The following is a 20,763-nucleotide window of genomic DNA, read 5'->3' on the forward strand; positions in this document are numbered from 1 at the left end:
TCTTCCCTGGGAGAACCCTTTTATTCCTGCCCTCGCTCTCTCCACTACAGGGGAATTCCCCCATAGCAAGGTGAGAGAGAGAGATGAAGGAAAGCCCTGGAGGAATTCCTACTTCTCCCTTGCGGACAAACTTATTTTCCGTTGCAGACAAACTCTGGTCTTGCCACTGCTGGGGATATCCTTCCCATCCCGCTGGGATGAAGGGAAGGCCCACAGAGTAGGGGGTTTGCCCAGGGCTTTCTTTCACCTCTCTCTCCTCCCGAAGCAACAGTGCTTTTTTAAGCAACACGCAGCTCCCAAAGGAGTAAATGGACAATTTCACCACTGATGAAGCTCGGGACTTGATTACAATCTCTGTATCCCCGATCTTTTAGTTGCTTTCGTATATCAACTTTAGCAACTGTTTAATCCTTTTTAAGGGAACATGTGCGCTTGGCTCTGATTAATTCTCCTACGGGTATCGCTTTCATGGTCTGAGATGGGTGACAACTTTTGGCCTGTATTACCTGCATTACTTTTGCTAAAAAAGGAAGTTTCCACCTTAAAATGTTTTTATTCCCATAGAGAGTGAGATGAAAAAAGGATACAGTGACGTCATCTGACCGGCTGGTAAGCTTCAAGTTATATTGATTGTCATCCAGATAATATATGCCATGCTGTGCGATCCCATCTAATAATGATATCGTCTATGAAGAGTGCATATCACAATATTTGAGTTTTATATGGGTTAGAATGAGAGTAAATATATTATTCCTCCAAACAAGCTATTATCAGAGTAGCTAGCGTTAGAGAGAATCTCGACCCATGGAGACCCCCATTACCATACATTCCAATCAATATATTTACTAATAACCTAATAGAGGGACTGTATGGTAAAATTGATATTTGCACTTGATACAAAATGATACAAGATAACATGAAATTTTTTAACCGTTTCTTTGTGCACTTCCAATGCTGATATCAAATATGTGATCCGTTTTTGTGTGGATACAATAGTTTTCTTGCAATTTGATATTTTTGATTTTAGTCGGAAAATCTATGCTTTGCCATTTTTTATTTTCGTCTTTCGGGTTCCACTGACTACGTGCTACATTGTGATTTTTTTACAGTCAAGTAGTGGAGGTTAAATATAGTGAAGGCCAAACCTCAGAAGGGAATAAGAACACGTCAATCTCACAGTTTGTAATATGGCTTCATCAAGTAGAGACAGATGTGTGAATAAACCTGATGCCTTCTGCTACATATGTGGATGCTACACACTTCCTCATCAGAGAAGGAATATAACGTCTTTTGTGAGGCTTGCTTACAAAACTTACTTCATAATTCCTCTTGGTGACCAGGACAGGAAATGGGCTCTGGATATTGTGTGCCATAATTGTGAAGAAATGCTTTGTGACTGGACGAAACGAAAACAACAGGGTCTACCTTTTGGGGTTCCCATGGTTTGGTGAGAACCCAAGGACCACATTACTGGCTAGTTTTGTCTTGCCAGCTTAAGAGGTGTAAGGAAGAAAAATCATCATGCAATCACGTACCCTAATATACCTTTGGCAATAAGACCAGTACAACATGGTGAAGATCTCCCGCTTCCACTTTTCAAAGGCTTGGCAAGTGAAGGAGGTGAAGATAGTGAGGATGATGAAGACCATGATATGGGGGATGAAATGGTTCTAGAAAGAGAAGAATCCTCATCTGACACGGCACAGTCTTCATGTCCTCAAAAACTTAATAAACAAGAACTGAGTGACTTAGTGCGTGATTTGGGCCTCTCCAAGCAATCGTCAGAGCTGTTAGCCTCAAGACTCCAGAAGAAACATTTGCTACATCGCTCAGCAGCAGTTTCTTACTTCCGTACAGTCCAACAGAATGGCGATTGTTTCTGGATAGCTCCAAGCGTAGCTTACAGTGTATTCTCTTGCACAGTGGTATCATCTACGGTTCAGTTCCAGTTGGGCACTCTGTAAATTTGCGAGAAGAGTACAATGATGACAGGAGAGTAACTGATCTACTGAAATATCATGAGCACAGCTGGATCATTTGTGTGGATCTGAAAATGGGTAACTTTCTTCTTGGGCAACAAAAAGGTTTTACCAAGTACCAGTGCTACATATGTATGTGGGATAGCAGAGCTTGAGACAAACACTGGATACAGAAGAAGTGGCGATACCGGGAAACTTTAGAAGTAGGAAAAGCAAACATTGTGAACGAACCTATGGTCAGTCGAGACAGAATAATTTCCCCCCACTACACATTAAGCTTGGCCTGATGAAGCAGTTTGTGAGAGCATTGGATACATATGGCGATTGTTTCCAGTATATTGTTTCTGCACTTCCAGCTTTATTTTTTGAGAAAATTAAAGCAGGAGTGTTCAACGGTCCTTAAATTCGTGTTCTTTTATGTGATGAGAAATTTGTCAAGAAGATGAATAGGAAGGAACAGGCAGCAGGGATGACTTTTATAGAAGTTACTAAAAAGTTTCTTGGTAACTGAAAAGCTGAGAATTATGAGGAACTTGTTGAAAAAATGTTAGCGGCCTTTCGTGACCTTGGATGCAACATGAGTGTTAAGCTGCATTTCCTTAACAGTCATCTCGATCAGTTCCCAGAAAACCTTTCGGGATGTTAGTGATGAGCATGGAGACCTCTTCCATCAGGACTTGTGCACAATGGAAGAACGATATCAAGGACGAAGGGATGTTGTTCATTACCCTACACATTTTGTAAATAATAAATACATTTGCATCATATAAACTAAGGTTTTTATTTCCCTATGTACCATGTACTTAATTGTGTCGAAAAGGCCTTAAAGTGAAATATTTAAATGCTAAATCGCAAAAAAACTAGAGCTTACAGAAAAAAACTAACTACAGATTTGAAATTAGCATACTCAAATTGTACTAAAACAAGTTCATATAAATGCAAAAAAAAAATGTTGGCCAGTGTTATTATTTTGGGTATTAGTGTATCTTTACGCCATCATCTAGTAGAGCTGGAGAGAGCAGTGACAGGACCGTGATGCCCCCCTGAACCTGATTGGCTGCCGAGATGGGTGCCCCGCAGGTCTTGCAAGCTCAGTATGAATATACCCAGGCGCCTGCTGCTCTCCTCCCCACTGCTGCAGTAAGTATTAATATCCCCGGCGTCCTGCTGCTGTCTTCCCCGCTGCTGCTGTTCTCTGTTCCCCGGCCGTCTCCCTTCTCTCACCTTCCCTGCTGATGCTGCTGTCGAACGCCGCTGATCACTGCTGTCCGGGTCGCTTCTCTCCCCTTGTGTGGTCCTGCTCATCGGCGCTGTCCTCTTCTCCCCAGCGGCAGCAGCGGCAGAAGGACATACCGTGTATGGTCATACAGCGGCGCCACAACAGTGGAATGCGGCCCCTCCCCGCTACAGCCACTGTATCTGCTGGCCCTGTGGCTTCTTTCCTGACTGACCGCTTGGCTAGGGCAGATGGAAGGGGCCGGCTGCTACTGGCAAACACATGGCTGCATGCTCGGTTGTGCTTTTTGCCTGCCGTGAACGCAGCCGTACATTAGTAACTGGCAATGTTTCCGTGTAACATGGAAGCATTTATTAGTAATCATATAAGTAGAGATGAGCGAGTATACTCGCTAAGGCACTTTACTCGAGTGAGTAGTGCCTTAGCCGAGTATCTCCCCGCTTGTCTCTAAAGATTCGGGGGGGGGCGCCGCGGGTGACAGGTGAGTTGTGGCGTGGAGCAGAGGGGAGCGGGGGGGAGAGAGGGAGAGAGAGATCTCCCCTCCGTCCCTTACCGCTCCCCGCCCCCCGCCGGCCCCCGAATCTTTAGAGGCGAGCGGGGAGATACTCGGCTAAGGCACTACTCCCTCGAGTAAAGTGCCTTAGTGAGTATACTCTCTCATCACTACATATAAGCCTAACAAGAGAATTATGCCTAATAGTCCACGGCAGGCAAAAAGTACTACACTTGCTGCTGCTAGAACCTTAGACAAAACAGCCAAGAGGGAGCTATGGGTGTGACAAGGGCGTTGCTGCATCCAACTCCTGTCAAACCCCAGCTTCCTGGTGGCGTCAAGATACACTAATACCATTATTTTGGATGATGTTTCTTGTAATTCCTCCAACCTGTGAAACCTGCAATCATCTCCATATATAATATGAAAGCGATCTGTATCTTCCTAATATATAAAAAGAAGTCTGCATATAATGAGACCCGCCCTGACAGCCCGGAGCAGGAATGTTGTGAGCTGTGGTTATGTAATAACTGGAGAGTCACAGTCTGGAACGCAGTGCCCTATAGTAACGGCGCAGGGGGGAATACAAGCTGCCAAGAGGACCTTCAAATCCGTAATGGTCACATAGTAGCGCCCCTACAGTGTGCCTCTCCAGCTGTAGTACAACTCCCACATTTATCATGTGTTTGATACTTTTGGATACTTTTTATGTCACAGGAACTTTTGAAAAAGGAGCACAGACAATATGCGCCCCTAATAGTTGGTGTGAAGTTAAACTAGAAAGTCTATAGATGCATAAGATGTATCATTCAGCGGTGTCACTGTGCTGCAGCGCCACATGTAGAGACTGCGGATGGATTTACTACTCAAAATATGACCGTTTTCTGGCACAACTGCAACAGCAGGTGAGTGGGGATGGCTGCGGTGACGCACCGTGACAACAACTCTTCGGGGAGTGCAGGAGGTCTCTGCTTTATACCGGGAGCTTCCGGGATGTTCCAAGAAAGTGACATGGATGCAGATTATACAGTCTGTAGCTTTATTCACATGAGCATTTTTACGCGGCTACGGAGTAACGTTTTCACGTCCGGCCAATATACGCTACCATCTGAGGCTTTGGTTCCCAAATGCATTCGTTCACATGGGAGAATTTGTGGTCCATAAAAATGTTGTGCTGAAAAAAATAGAACATACGAGACCGAAATCGGTGAGCGTTTTTACAACCGGCTGGAAAAGATGGTTCTGGTTCTATCTTTTGCCCGATATACGCTGGCGGCTTCCATGGACTCCTATGGGAGCTGCGAAAAAAGGGAGGGGAGACAGTTTAGCAACGTCCAACACAGGGAGAAGCTTACAGGTGCCTCTATTTAGGCATTTAAAGTCATTCCTAGGATTTATGCCGAGCGAGGGATTTACGGGCTGCGACATATTTTTTTGCTAATATGTGTGAAGGAGCTCTGTAAATGTATTATTATGTTATTGACTCCTGGAGCTTAAGTCTGCTTGGAACTTCCATCGTGGGTCACATTGTATCGCCTCCGCCCTGAGGGAGATCAGGAACCATTAATTATTGTTACGAGTTTTCTTCTGCTATTAATAGCGCCGTCTTCACGTAACAGAAGAAATAACGTCTGACGTGACGCAACCAGGAACTAAATACAGGTTTATTGCAGCCATTTTCCTTCATTAAGCAGAGCCCATAATTATTTTGTACCAGAGATATTAATTGACACAAAATATTTCAGCTGCCCGCACCCACAGAGCCCTATATAACCGCGCACATCCCTGCACTTGCAGAAGACCACAGCTGAGACATCACACAGGTAGATACCTGCTACTAACCTATAACTCTTCAGATCCATACAGATATAATCACTGCACAGTGTTTTATATGTCACTTGTCATACCAGAGAGTTCTGATACATTGTAACAACACTGCCCATGTGTCAGGATCAGGACAGATCTTCATCACTGACAGCAAGCAGAGGTCTTGCAAATGCTGAATTTTCTACTTGGATTTTGTCTTTTTCAGGACGAAGGTGAAACCCCAGAACTGACCATGAGACCGGTATCTGTGCTGCTGCTGGTGTCGCTGAGTGAGTATTTCCTCGTGTTTAGAGCGGATTCCCACTTTTCATAAGATTTCTGGTTTAATCTACAGAAAGTCCTTGATCTGCAGTTTTTGTAGTGATCTTTGAATGTTTTATGTTTCCCCCATTTACCTACAAAGATACATTCTTTAGGACAACTTGTATAGCATTACGGGCTTGTAGATACGCACACACACACATACTGTTTTAAGGGGGACAATTATGGATTTCTATGGGGATCCTGAGTCCTGTAAATCCCTGACTATAGCAGGTTATACTGAACCACCTGTGCATATAGTAACATAGTATGTAAGGCTGAATGAAGACAATGTCCATTAGGTCCAGCCTGCTTATCCTCCTGTGTTGTTGATCCAGAGAAAGGCAAAAAAACCCCAAGAGGCATGAGTCAATTATCGCTTTTGGGGGAAAAATTCCTTCCCTCCCCTAATGGCAATCAGACTAATCTCTGGATCAACCCCTAATAGTTCCTACCTGCCTATATACCCGGATTAACAATTGACCTAAGATTTATATCTGTAATATCCTTCCGCTCCAGAAAGACATCAAGTCCCCTTTTAAACTCCTCTATGGATTTTGCCATCACCACTTCCTCCGGCAGAGAGTTCCACAGTCTCACTTCTCTTAGGCCGCCTGCAGACGAGCGGGTCGGATCCGGTAGCGAGAAATCTCGCAGCGCGATCCGACCCGAGAGCCTGCAGGGACGAGCGCGTACTCACCCGCGCCTGGCGGCCCCGGCTCTTTGATGTGCCGGCTGCCGCGCAGCCGGCGCATGCGCAGACCGGAGCCGGCGGCCAGGTGAGTGCGTGCCCCGCAGAAAATTAGAACATGCCGCGGTTTGTTTGCCGCGCGAGATTTCGCGCGGCCAAACCGCGGCCGTCTGCATAGGAGTGCGTATTGTAATGCACTCCTATGCAGACTTTCAGCGGCGGAAATCCCGCGGGAAATCCCGCGGCGGGATTTCCGCTCGTCTGCAGGCAGCCTTACAGTAAAGAACCCCCTTCTGTGTTGGTGATGAAACCTGCTTTCCTCTAGACGTAGCGGATGCCCTCTCGTTACCGTCGCAGTCCTGGGTATAAACAGATCATGGGAGGGATCCTTGTATTGTCCTCTAATGTATTTATACATAGTTATTTGGTCGCCCCTTAGCCTTCTTTTTTTTAGAACCGGTGACCAGAACTGTGCGCAGTATTCCATGTGGGGCCTGACAAGTGCCTTATATAATGGAAGGATAATGTTCTCGTCCTTCGCCCCTATACCTCTTTTAATACACCCCAAGAATTTATTAGCTTTTGCAGCAACTGACTGGCATTGGTTACTCCAGTTTAGTCTGCAATCCACTAGTACCCCCAGGTCTTTTCCCATATCACTTTTCCCTAGCGGTACCCCATCTAGTGTATATTGGTAACATCCATTCTTGCTGCCCATGTGCATAACCTTACATTTATCAACATTGAACTTCATTTGCCATTTTTCTCCCCAAGCCCCCATCTTATCCAGGTCCGTTTGTAGCCGCACATTGTCCTCCGTTGCATTGGTTATATTGTATAATTTTGTGTCATCTGCAAATATTGATATTTTGCTGTGCAGCCCCTCTATCAGGTTGTTGATAAATATATTGAACAGAATGGGGCCTAATACTGAGCCCTGTGGCACCCCGCTAGCGTCAGTGGCCCAATCAGAGTGCAAATCATTTATTACCACTCTCTGCTTTCTATCTCTGAGCTAGTTCTTTACCCAGATGCACACGTTTTCACCCAATCCGAGCTGTCTCATTTTATATATCAGCCTGTTATGTGGCACGGTGTCAAATGCTTTAGAGAAGTCCAGATATACGAGATCCATAGACTCTCCCAGGTGCAGCCTAGAACTTACTTCATCGTAGAAGCTGATCAGATTGGTCTGACATGATCGACCCTTTATAAACACATGCTGGTGAGGAGTTATTCCCTTGTTCTCCTTGAGGTACTCATCGATGGCGTCTCTCAGAAACCCCTCGAATATTTTTCCCGTTACTGAAGTGAGACTTACCGGCCTGTAGTTACCAGGCTCACTTTTGGTCCCCTTTTTGTAAATTGGAACCATGTTGGCAATGCACCAATCCAATGGTACAACCCCGGTCTTGATAGTAACCACAAATATTAGATATAGCGGCCTAGCTATCACATCACTTAGTTCCTTTAGTACCCTTGGGTGTATTCCATCTGGGCTTGGCGATTTATCGATTTTAATCTTTTTTAACTGGTTCCACACTTCCTCCTGCGTTAGGTATGAGATATTTTGTGAGGAGTTCACTTTATTCCCCTGCATCTCGTGTGGCATTTCCTTTTCGTTAGTGAATACGCTTGAAAAGAAACTATTTAATAGATTTGCCTTCCCTCCATCATCTGCAATGATTTCTCCTGCATTATTTGTTAAAGGGCTAGTGCTCTCAGTGCAAATCCTTTTGCTCTTTATATAGTTGAAAAATAGTTTCGGGTTGTTTTTGCTCTCTTTGGCGATCAGTCTTTCTGCCTCCTCCTTAGCAATTTTGATCTTATCTTGCATATTTTGTTTTTTTCCCTGTACGATTTTAGTGCTTCTTCGCTGCCCTCTTGCTTTAGTAGTTTGAACGCTTTCTTTTTTTCGTTTATTGCCCCTCTTACCATCTTATCGAGCTACATTGGTTTCCTTTTAGTTGAGATTCTTTTATTTTTAAAGGGAATGAACTGCTCACATGAGGCGATTAGGATCCTTTTGAACTTTTCCCATTTGTCCTCCGTACTGGCATTTTTGAGGATGTTGTCCCATTTAATGTTACCGATAGTAGTTTTAAGCTGATCAAATTTTGCTTTACTAAAGTTTAGTTTCTTTGTTGCTCCCTGATAAGGCTTCCTATTGAATGACAGCTGGAAGTTGATTATATTGTGGTCACTGTTCCCCAAGTGCCCCTCAACCTGTACCCCCTTTATACGTTCCGGTTTGTTAGTACTAGGTCCAGAATGGCCCTCCCTCTTGTTGGTTCCTGCACAAGTTGGGTAAGGTAGTTACCTTTAATTGATCTCAAGAACTTATCACCCCTATGAGATTTGCAGGTTTCATTTTCCCATATTATATCTGGATAATTAAAGTCCCCCATGATAATTACTTCATTGCGGTTTGACACCTCTTCTATATGCCTTAATAGTAAGGTTTCAGTTTCTTCTGTTGCTTTTGGTGGTCTATAGAAAACCCCTATCAGGATTTAGTTATTTTTTTCTCCCTGTATTTCTACCACAGAGATTCCACCCGATCATCTCCTGCACCTATATCTTCCCGTATTCTCGGCTTTAAGTACGATTTAACGTACAGACATCCCCCTCCCCCTTTCTGGTTCCCACTGTCTCTTTTGAAGAGATTGTAACCCTGTAAATTCGTCGCCCAATCGCACTTATCATCAAGCCATGTTTCCGTTATTCCGACTATATCATAGTTTTCATCGGCCACTCTCGCTTCAAGCTCACCTACTTTACCGATCAGACTTCTTGCATTCGTGGTCATACAATTTATACAGTTTTTTTTTTGTTCTTTAAATTTGTTTTGTTGCTAATGGTACTATTGGCTGATCTGACAGTTCTAACTGTACTAACCCCACCTCCTGCTCGACCCCCATTCCCATTGCTTAGACCCAGGTCGCTAGCTACACTGAACACCCCCCTATTTCTCTTTTTCCCTCCCCCCAGTCCCTAGTTTAAACACTCCTCCAGCCTTCTAGCCATCTTCTCCCCCAGCACAGCTGCACCCTCCCCATTAAGATGCAGCCCGTCCCTACGGTAGAGCCTGTAGCTGACAGCAAAGTCAGCCCAGTTCTCCAGGAACCCAAATCCCTCCTTCTTACACCAACACCAGAGCCACTTGTTTACCTCCCTAAGATCCTGCTGCCTTTTTTAGGGTGGCTTTAGGTGCAAGTAGTTTTTCCGAAAAAACTACCCTGGAGGTCCTTGCCCTAAGCTTGGACCCTAAATACCTAAAATCATTTTTGAGGGCCCTCCATTGACCTCTAATTTGTTCATTGGTGCCAACGTGCACCATGACCGCTGGATCCTCACCAGCCCCTCCCAGTAATCTGTCAATCCAATCCGTGATGTGTCGAACTTGAGTGCCAGGAAGACAACACACCCTTCGATGATCCCGGTCTTTATGGCAGATTGCCCTATCTGTCCCCCTTATAATTGAGTCCCCCCACCACTAGGACCTCTCTAGCCTGCCCTACACTCCCCACCCCCTTCTTACTGGAGCAGTCATCTCCCTGGCGTTCAGAGGGCATGTTGTGCTGCAGCGGTGCTGGCTCTATAATGGCACCGCCCTCATCTGTTAACGTTGCAGACTTGTTGGGTTGTGCCAGTTCAGGACTAGCCTTCCTAGTTCTCTTCCCTCTATGCCTCCTTCTATCTGTCACCCAGCTACCTGCCTGTTCCCCCTGCTCTACCGTACTACCATCCTCCCCCGCCTCTACCCCAGCGAGTGCCTGCTCAGTGAGCACCAAACTCCTTTCCATGATGTCACTGGCTCTCAGTGTTGCAAGTTGCCCATTTAGATCCAGGATTTGGGCACATTTTGCATCTTGTGCAACAGTATGCACCCTCGATTGGCTGATCAAGGAATGTATACATTGCACAAGTAGCACACTGGATGACATTGCGAGGCATGGAGCTCATCCTGCAGCCTACGCACAACCGCTCACTCGCTGCCGCCTATGCGCAACCGCTCACAGGCTGCCGCCTATGCGCAACCGCTCACACCCTGCCGCCTATGCACAACAGCTCACACACTGCCGCCTATGCGCAACCGCTCACACACTTTTTTTTTTCTTTTTCTTTTCCCTCACTCAATCACCCAATCCTGCTTCCCTTACACCTTACACACAGACACTTACACACTCACACTCTAGTACAGTCTAATACCCCACACTTAGACCCACAGGCACACACACCCTGGGACACACACTTAGGTTCACACACACACACACACACTCTATACACAGAAAACACACACTTAGGTTCACAAACACACACTAAGACACACTAGATACATAGAAGATACTTATAGTCTCCTGTCGCAGATCACCTGCTTTCCCGGCGGCCGTGCTCTCTGCCCCCCTGCTGATCTGCTCCGGGACCTGCTTTCTTGCTTCTGCCCACTGGATCTTCAGCGGGCAATCCTCCAGCCGCTCCCTCGGACTCCTGGTGGCCTCCGGGCGCCGGTACCCGTTCCTGCGCCGCTCCAGTGTCCCCTTCTGCCCTGCTCTTGGTTTTGCCTCTGCCTCTGGCACCTGTTTCTGGCGTCACAGGCCAATGCCCCAATATAAGGAGCATTTGTGATCGGCGTCTTAGAATATACACTTTCAGCGTGCAAAACAAAGGTAAAATCAAGCCCCGTCACAAACCACTTTATTTTTTTTTACCTCGGCTGCTATTTTTTATTGAAAAAAATGTCAACCTAAAGGAGGTTTTCAGCCGGCGGCTCCACTATACAATGCCTGGTCATCCATCCGGAAACAGGTACCAGAACCATGTGACCACGTGGCTAGAAAATGTTCTGTAGTAATGATAGAACCCCTTTAATTGTGCATCACTGTCATTAGTTATGGCACGCATGGAGCTGTTAGGCTGAATTCACATCAGTGCTGGGAATTCTGAAATAGGAGCAGGAAAGCGGAATCCCCTGGATTGACGGATCCGTCTCATAACAGAACCAAACTGTACCGAACAGACCCCATCGACTATAATGGGGTCCATTCGGTTCCTGCAGCTATCTGCCATTTTTAGCGGATGAGAAAGTTCTGCGTGCACGATGTTTTTGTCCGGAGGCACTGGAGGCTCTGAATGGGGACTCCAACAGTGATGTGAATAGAGCCCTATCAGGTGACTGTATGTATGAATGTAGCTGTTTGGTTACAATACTGTAGTAATATTTACGCACAAAATGGCGGTATTTACTTAGGTATGGTATGGCACTGCTACTTATGCGCTTACAGTATATTATCTTGCGGTGTACGGTGGTGGCAGCACAAGATTGTTATTTAGAAAACATTTTGACAATATTTGCCCAATTTATGCCGCTTTTATTTGGGCATCATAAAACATTGCGCTTATAGTCAGACCTTAAATGTTATCATTGTACATCATATGCTGAGGGGGTCGCCAACAGAAGAGACCGCCAAAGGGGAAGCTTTACTGTAACATGTTACCAGTGTCTGTGCAGCTCTAAATACTCCTCTGTACAGAACAAGATGACATTTATCACGTGTCCAGAGAAGAAACCGGACCTCTGATTCCTGTGATTTGTGCTTTGCAGGTGCGGCCTTCGTACTGATCAGTGCACGCTCAGAGCCAAAACCTGGTGAGTACAATACAGAATGCACTCCGCCTGTCCCCTCGCTACACTGTATATTCTCTGATGACTATTACTGCTGATCACATCCCAGTAAGCTCTGCTCTCCCCATGGATAAATTAAAGGGTGTGTACATTTTTGCAACCCATTTTGTATTGCTCCAATGCCTGTGATAAAAAAGATGCAATAGTGTAGTAAAAAAACATTTCCTACCATCTTGTGAGCACAGCTGGTATGCAGATCTTTGTGTTTCCATGGTTACAGACTACAAACAAACCCTCTGTGCAGTCATGTGATAGTTTCCTCCATCCATCTCTTTGGGTCAATTTACACAGGCGAGCATGATATTGTTTTGAGAAACTCAGATCGATATTATGCTTGAAAAATTGAAAAAGTGTGAAGCGATTTCCAAGAAAATGGCATCGCTTCGCTGAACATGTAATTTGGCAGATAACACTGGTCAACGGTGAAAATATTTCTGTCTTCAAAATAGGTATTTCTTAATCACTTAATCATGGAAGAAATGAAAATGACATTGAAAACTTTGAGTTACTCTTGACTCTGAGATGTAGCCCATTTAAGTTGAATATATGAACCTTCATTCAGATCCACAAGGTTAGAGGAGTGAAATCATTAAATAAACAAGTCTATATAGTAAACTTCTGAAAGCAATTAGGTACACCGGCCATCAGTGGCAGATCTGCGGGGACTTGTTGGGCATGCAGTTGGGATACACCAAGCACTGCTGTTTCCTGTCAGTGGGACAGTCGGAAAGGTCTTCTCACTACAAGATAAAAGTAAGACCCCAAGGGGAAATCTCTGCCCTAGAGAGAAAACTGCCCAGCATGATCCTCTGGTAGGAAGAGACATAATTCTTTTGCCCCCTCCACACCTAAAACTTGGACTCATGAAGAACTTTGTAGAGGGGATGAACCGGGGCGGAGAAGCTTTTCAGCACCTCAGAAGACTATTTCCACAGCTCAGTGATGCTAAAATCAAAGAAGGCGTCTTCACTGGCCGCAGATTCATCATCTTCTTAAAGATAAAAACTTTGAGTAAGTTCTTTGAGGTCGTGAGAAAGCAGCCTGGAAGGCATTTATAGATGTTGTGCACGGCTTCCTGGGAAATCCAAGAGTTGACAACTGCATTGGGATTGTGAATAAACTTCTAGAGAAGTTCCCTCGATTAGGTTGTAACTAGAGATGAGCGAGCGTACTCGGAAAAGCACTACTCGCTCGAGTAATTTGCTTTATCCGAGTATCGCTGTGCTCGTCCCTGAAGATCTCCCCTCCGTTCCTCCCCGCTCTCCCCTGCAGCTCCCCGCTCCGTGCCGGCACCCGAATCTTCAAGGACGAGCACAGCGATACTCGGATAAAGCACATTACTCAAGCGAGTAGTGCTTTTCCGAGTACGCTCGCTCATCTCTAGTTGTAACATGTCCCTCAAAATCCATCTCCTACATTCTCACCCGGACGTCTTCCCTGACAACTGCGACGCCGCGAGCGTCGAACATGGAGAGCGATTCCATCAGGATATATCGAAAATGGAACAGAGGTATCGGGGAAGATGGAAGCTTCCCTGCTGGCAGACTACTGGTGGACAGTGAAAAGAGACGCCCCAGAAGAGGAGTAAAAGCGACTAGCAAAGAAAATCTGTTCACGTGATTAGGCTGTTTTATTTGAAATAACTAAACTACTCTAATTTTGGGTTGAGGAAGATGAATGTGACATTACATTCTGTTTAGTGGGCCTAACTCTGGTTCTATAGAGCCTCATAGGCCAAAACGTTGCTGTTTCTTCTTTGTGTTATGGGTGAATAAACAATCTTTTATCATCATCACAGGTCCTGTCAGCACACGGCTGCTGTCAGGTTCTGCGGGTTTTAAGCTTTAGGACCTGTGATGATGTCACCGTCATGTGATCAGAGGCGGAGCATGTGAAGCACTCACTCTCTCACGGACTAGTGGTCCTTAACACTTTGACTTGGATGTATGAGGGCAGAGTCTAAAGGCCCATTTGCACCAGTGCATTTTCTGTTCATATTTTTACGGACTGAATAGTGACCCATTGAATGAAATGAATGAATTTATTGGTGTAACCAACGTGATTTCTTTATGAAAAATCGCAGCGTGTGTTATTTCGGTCTGTATTATGGAACAAAATAGCCGTGAACGTCTATGGGAGTGTTAACAGATGCACCGGATGCAGAGAGATGCTCACACAGCACAATGTATTTGCACATGTGTGAGGCTTTTGAGGCTGATTTGCACGTGTCTGCACATATTGCTGTACTTTTTGCGCACACAAGGCCTGTTCATACACGGGTGACACACCCTTTCCGTGGATTAAAGAGCTAATTGATGTAATGAGCTTCAGATGTGTTCTTTTCCCCGCTTTTACACAGTATTTCTCGCTTTCCCTCGCCTATTTGCGCATCTCCCATAGACTTCTATGGGGCCTTTGCGGTGCAAAATAGAGGACAATAGCACAGGCCCTACTTTTTTTCCACATGTGCAGAACGCATATGCAAAACGTGCTCATGAGAATGAACCCATTGGAAATTCCGCAGCATTTACAACCCGTGTGAAGGCGGTCGTAGAGATAATTTGGGGTATTGCGAGGCACACAAATCTCACATAGAACAGCTCTATTTAAAATGTGCGATTTTTCTGTCAATGCTGCATGTTCTATTTTCCTGCGATTTGGTAGAAAACTTGCCCGCATGTCTTATCAACTGTGAAAATGTAGAACATCCACCAAAATTCAGTAAAGAGCCTTGTAAGTCAGCATGTTTCTGCGATAAAGAGTACGTCTTCCAGTCTGGAGAATCCGGTCCCTGTGCCCTCATTAAGGATTGTCCTAAACCAACAGGTGAGGAGCAGCGAAGAACGATTCCCCACATAATACATGAAGAGGATAGGAACAGTGTGATTCTATAAAGTGTAACTCATTCCAAAATACATGGAGTATTCTCTGTGTTTATAAGGAACCTAAAGCCCTGCTCATCCTGAGCCTCCAGATCCATGAATAGAACAACAGTACTACAGTGTAGACTGACACACAGGCAGAAGAAACTGTATGACATTTAGAATGAGCTAGGTGACAACTCTCCTGCAATATCAGAAGGCCCCCAGATAATCCGGAAAATCTCCCCCAGTGCCTTTACATCTTACTCACCTCTTCCCCTTCCTGCAGCGCCATCCTGATGGGGGGAGAACTGCAGGAATGGGGAGAGGTGAGTATCTGCATCTCTGGGCTGCGGTCTGTAAAAAGGAAGGGGGGGGGGGGTGAGGTCTGTATACACAGGGTGTAGTGTAAAGTCTGTATAAAGGGGCTTCGGACCTGGCAGCTGTATTCAGGGTAGTCTGGGATTTGTATGAAGGGGATCTACCCTGGTGTCTTTATGATAAACGGGGTTTAAGGAATATATCTTACTTAGGCCCCCTGCACGTCCAGCTCGGGATTCCGCAGTAAATACCGCCCATAGCATGATATGACCAAACATGATCTCCTCTACAGAGGGAAAATCTCAGCATTCTGTGATTCTGTGTGGATTCCGCATGGATGACATCCATTGAAGTCAATAGAAGGCGACCGACTTGCGGACCTACCACAATCATTATTGCGGAAAGTTCGCGGGATCCGCAACATTGCTTAGTGACGGTGCAGCATTTTCTGTACTGTGCATGTGCGGCGGCGGGCCGGACGAAACATCCGCAATACAGATAAGAAGAATTGGGACAGGTATGAGGGGTAACTGGCCATGCACAGGGTCTGATTCTACTGCAGGATCCAGCATCGGGAATCTGCTGTGGCCATGTGCAGGCGGCCTTAAGATGCCTGGTCTGCGGTCTGTATATAGCTGATCTGGAATCTATATCTCTATTTAGGGGGCCTGGTATATGTTTTCTGTTCATTCTTGGGTGGGCTAAGCAGGGTCATATTACTGTTTGGGGACCAAATGCTATTGGTTGCGGCATTTCCCATATAAAAAGGAACAAAACCAAAACTTCTGATACCTGGAAACCATCAGCAGGAAGGTTAGTTGTAATTGATTATTTTGTTATGGTTCTACTGACTGATACATGATGAACACAATACAGATCTGTGTGCTTTATCGCGCTGTTATCTGTTTCTCCATCTCCTCCCTTCTTCATAACTTCATGATTTTACAGAATTTGATAATAGAAATTCTGTATTTCAGAGCCCAAATGCCCAAAGAACCAACACTGGGAGGACCGTGGGACCGCATGTCCGAAAAACTGTCAAAATAAGGATGCATTAATCAAGTGTACAGCTGACACTGTGGCAGGATGTTTCTGTGATAAAGGGTACGTCTTCCAGTCTGGAGAATCCGGTCCCTGTGTCCTCATTAAGGATTGTCCTAAACCACCAGGTGAGGAGCAGTGAAGAACGATCCCCCACATAATACATGAAGAGGTTTGGAACAATGTGATTCTAAAAAATGTAATTCATTCCAAATTATATGGAGTATTCTTTGTGTTTATAAGGAACCTAAAGCCCTGCTCATCCTGAGGCTCCAGATCCATGAATAGAACAACAGTACTACAGTGTAGACTGACACACAGGCAGAAGAGACTGTGGGACATTCAGAATCTGCTGGGTGACAACTCTCCTGCAATATCAGAAGACCCCCAGATAATCCGGCAAACATCCCCCAGTGTATTTACATCATACTCACCTCTTCCCATTCCTGCTGCGTCATCTGGGCCAGGGGGAAATTACTGCAGGAATGTGGAGAGGTGAGTATCTGTATGTCTGGTCTGGGGGCTGTAAAACAGAGGGGCTGGGGTCTCTATATACAGGGTGTAGTGTAAAGTCTGTATAATGGGGGTCTGGGCCTGGCATCTGTACTCAGGGTGGTCTGGTCTGGGGTCTATATAAGAGTCTGCTCTGTATAAAGGGGATCTAGTCTCTATATAACCACCGGACCCCAATATCTTAAAGCTAATTCACATGAGTGTATATACACCACTTATTTGGCGCATATGTTTTGCGCACAGAATATGCTGTGAAAATAACCCGCTGATTTCAGTGGATTCGTTCACATGAGCGTATTTATCGCACAACGTGCGGCCGCGTTAATTAATAAGCGACATATTCTATCTTTGTGCCTATGGCTCACAGTAAGGCCGGCTTCACACAGGCGTGTACGTGTTTGTGTGCACCTGACTACTGCCTGATTATGGAGTGAACAATGAATTTTGCGCGCGTCGGCGGATTGTATTGTACTTTTTGCGCCCACAAGGCATGTTCATTCGTGAGCGGCAAACAGAGACACACCGATTGAAATGGCTAATTAGTCTAATGAGTTTCAGAAGGTTTTTTTTCCTGCACAATTATCCAGTGTTTCACACATCTCCAATTGACCTCTATGGGGACCTTTGGTGTACAAATGTGCAGAAAAATAGAGCATGCTTTATTTTATTATTTTGCGCGACTGAAATGCGTGAGAATAATATGGAAATGTGAACGAACTCACTGAAGTCAATGGGTTCTATTCTCTGCGTATTGGACAAGCAAAGATACCCGTGTAAAGTCGGCCTTAGGGCGCCCACCCACTGGCGTTTTTTTACCTGCGTTTTGCGTTTTGCGTTTTTCCTGCACAGGCATAGAGATAACATGTGTTCCTGTCCACTGGCGTTTTTTTTGCGTTGCGTTTGCGTTTTTAACATAGGAACTGTCAGTTGCATATGTGTCCTTATTTTTCTCCTAATGCACCCATGAAAGTCAATGGAAATTAATGGAAAAATCGCGGTAAACGCGGCGAAAACGCTGCGGTTTTTTCCCGCGGAAAACGCAAACGCCAGTGGGTGGGCGCCCTAAGAGTTCACTTAAATCTGTAAGTATGTGTAACTAAGCACTAAACCCGCAGATACACTGAATACTTAGATGTGAAATAAATGGGATTTCAAGCGTTTTCACTGAGGGTGGTTTCAGAGAGAAGTATGTGCAACTACGCTCACCGGTACGGAGCATAGCTGCGCATGAACGCCTCATCATAACGCAGGTGTTTGAAAAAAAAATGGGCAAGTCCCAGCTTTTCTCAGGCGTACTATTAATGGGCGAGAATCCTGATAGTGAAAACTAAAACATTGAAATCAATGGTTTCGTTTTGTCCCGTTGGGCGGCCGTGATTATCACAGCTGAAGATCGGGACTAAGTCACATTTGTCTGCTTAAGCCCAGAGCCAATACATAACTACACGAGTCATTGTATTTGATTGACTGCACCACTATATAACCTCCACGGCTCTCTATAACCACTCAGTCACTATTTCTTACTTATTGAGCTATTATATAAACCATGTCACTATGTCTTACTCACTGAGCCACTATATCACCCTACATGGACCCCAGAAGGTCCGGCCTCTCTGTCGGCTCTCACATCCTTATTGCTGTATACATTTCCATTGGTTATATCATTCAGCCCCTCCAACACTAACAGTATTATCATTTTACAGCACCGTGCCCCAAGAACATGACAAGGGAACTCGACTGCATCCCGTGTCCCCAATACTGCGATGAAAAAAAGAACAAGTTTTGTACTGCGATGTGTACACCACCAAAAGAATGCTACTGTAAGCGAGGCTATGTGTATGATAACAAGAACAAATGCGTCCTTCCCAAGGATTGTCCGAAAAAGTAGAAGCCCGGAATCCTGCAGCTCAGCGAGGCGGCCATATTGTAACCTCCTCTCTTATCACATCTGTGGATGGATTCTTTTGATTTGAAATAATAATAAAAGATTCACAACCGTCTTCTGTGTCATCATATATATGTATATATATTAGAGATCTACAAATGTGACTCCACAAGACAACTGGGTTGATTAAGAGAATGTGGTGGATATAGTAAATCCTGACTTTAGTAATGATAATTTCACACAAGTGAGAGTGATATTGGGCCGTGAAACTCGGCTCACCAACGTGCCATGTCCCCATAGATCCGAGGCATTTTTGTGTTAAAACAGCCTTGCATCACTTCCGGGAAGTCGTGATCCTCCGTGGCTGAGGATCGTGGAGTGTTTCCCATTGTTTTCAATGGGTAAGATTCGCATCACATCACAGTCACGTGCACCTGGCACGCCATGCAATACTCTTCTGGCCCCAATGAAAACAGTGGCAATGCGAGGGCACGCCGAAAGATGGGGCATGCCATGATTTTTTTTTTTTTTTTTACTACTAGCTGAGTGATTGTACTTAAAAAGTGGTCATAAATGGCTGCACATCCACATGGAAGAATGCGTCAAGTGGGGTACCACAAGCCTCTGTCCTGGGCCCAGTGTTGGTCCACATTTTTAAAAATTATCTGGAGAAGGGAATTGAGAAAAAGCTGATCAAATATGCCGACGACGCAAAGCTAGGAGGGATAGCTAACTGTCTGCTACCCGTGTCTGCAGCCATCTTGCGGTTCTGGGCAGATGCGAGCATTGCTCTGTTCCTCCTGTATGTATGGACTCTATGTGTTTATTTCCTACCAGCATTGAAGGAGTTAAGCTGCAGGGTTAATAGGCATTTCTCTCCTATTTAAGCTGTTGCAGCGGGACGCCAGCTGTCACTGACAGCCGGCTCCTACTGCAGGATAGCGCGGGATCATATGTAATCTCGCGCTATCCCCAGGACGTAAGTTTACGCCCTGTTGCGGGAATTACCCGGCTCCCAGGACGTAAACTTATGCCCTGGAGCGGGAATGGGTTAAAAACAGTGGGCACTTTGCCGATGCATTTCAAAACGCACAAACCGTGCCGGAAAATCGCCTCTGTAAATGCACCGTAAGAGCTTATTCCGACGTGCGTATATCGGTGGGTCTTTCAAGCCCAGCCGATATACGCTGTCCCTCTCTGCAGGGGGAGGAAGCGGGCCGGGCCCGGGAGCAGTGCGCTGACCTCCTGCCCCCTCTCCACCCCTCGCCACTGTTTGCAATGGAAGGGGTGGGATGGGGCAGAGCTAAGTTTTGCCCTGCCCGCCCCCTCCCATTGCAAATAGTGGTGAGGGGCAGAGAGGGGGCAGGAGCTCAGTGCACTAGCTCCCGCCCCAGCCCGCCTCTCCCCCCTGCAGAGAGAGAGAGAGAGAGAGAGAGAGAGAGCGCGTTTATCGGCTGGGCATGAAAACCCGCCTGACATAAAGACGTCAGAATAAGCCCTAGCTAAAACAAAGTGAAAACACAGGCATAAAATTGGAGCTGGAAATGGGGAACATTGGTTTCATTGGAGGTTTATTTGCCTTCCTCTGGATCAATATTGGGGGCAATAGGCTGAACTGGATTGTCACATGTCTTTCTTCAGCCTTAAATACTATGTTACTATGTAAAATGAAGGATACTGTAAATGCGGCGGCATCACCTCGCACCTCCTACATATACAACAACACACCCACTGTGTAAGAAACAGGACAAAGCGTATGTAAAAATAACAAACTATTACAAATAGTTACATACACAAAAATATAAAAAAACATGCATAAAAAGGAGAGGCGGCGTCCACACAATGGGCTGGGCACGGTACAAGTAGATGAAAGCCCTCACTGACTGACTTGCTACTGATTTTCTTACTTTACGGTGTCATAGAAACATG

General features: G+C 45.5%; 2 protein-coding genes across 2 annotated transcripts in view; both read left to right on the plus strand.

The window, feature by feature from the left end:
* LOC136633508 (uncharacterized) overlaps positions 1-20,763 on the plus strand; it is a 767,630-nt gene that overhangs the window by 468,147 nt on the left and 278,720 nt on the right. The gene's annotated exons all lie outside the window — the stretch shown is intronic.
* Positions 5,511-18,949, plus strand: LOC136631957 (mucin-6-like). Its single transcript, XM_066606475.1, has 5 exons — positions 5,511-5,532; positions 5,742-5,805; positions 12,133-12,177; positions 16,373-16,564; positions 18,653-18,949. The coding sequence occupies exons 2-5, from the start codon at positions 5,769-5,771 to the stop codon at positions 18,835-18,837; spliced, it is 459 nt and encodes a 152-aa protein (XP_066462572.1). The 5' UTR covers positions 5,511-5,532; positions 5,742-5,768; the 3' UTR covers positions 18,838-18,949.

The sequence above is a fragment of the Eleutherodactylus coqui genome, chromosome 6 (assembly GCF_035609145.1).
Source record: "Eleutherodactylus coqui strain aEleCoq1 chromosome 6, aEleCoq1.hap1, whole genome shotgun sequence".
Classification (NCBI taxonomy): Eukaryota; Metazoa; Chordata; class Amphibia; order Anura; family Eleutherodactylidae; genus Eleutherodactylus; species Eleutherodactylus coqui.

Bases quoted from the DNA above. Each gene is read 5' to 3' on its own strand.
- LOC136631957 (XM_066606475.1), top strand. From the start codon at position 5,769: ATGAGACCGGTATCTGTGCTGCTGCTGGTGTCGCTGA. The intron at 12,178-16,372 runs GTGAGTACAATA...TCTGTATTTCAG, and splicing joins ACGCTCAGAGCCAAAACCTG to AGCCCAAATGCCCAAAGAAC. The intron at 16,565-18,652 runs GTGAGGAGCAGT...ATCATTTTACAG, and splicing joins GGATTGTCCTAAACCACCAG to CACCGTGCCCCAAGAACATG.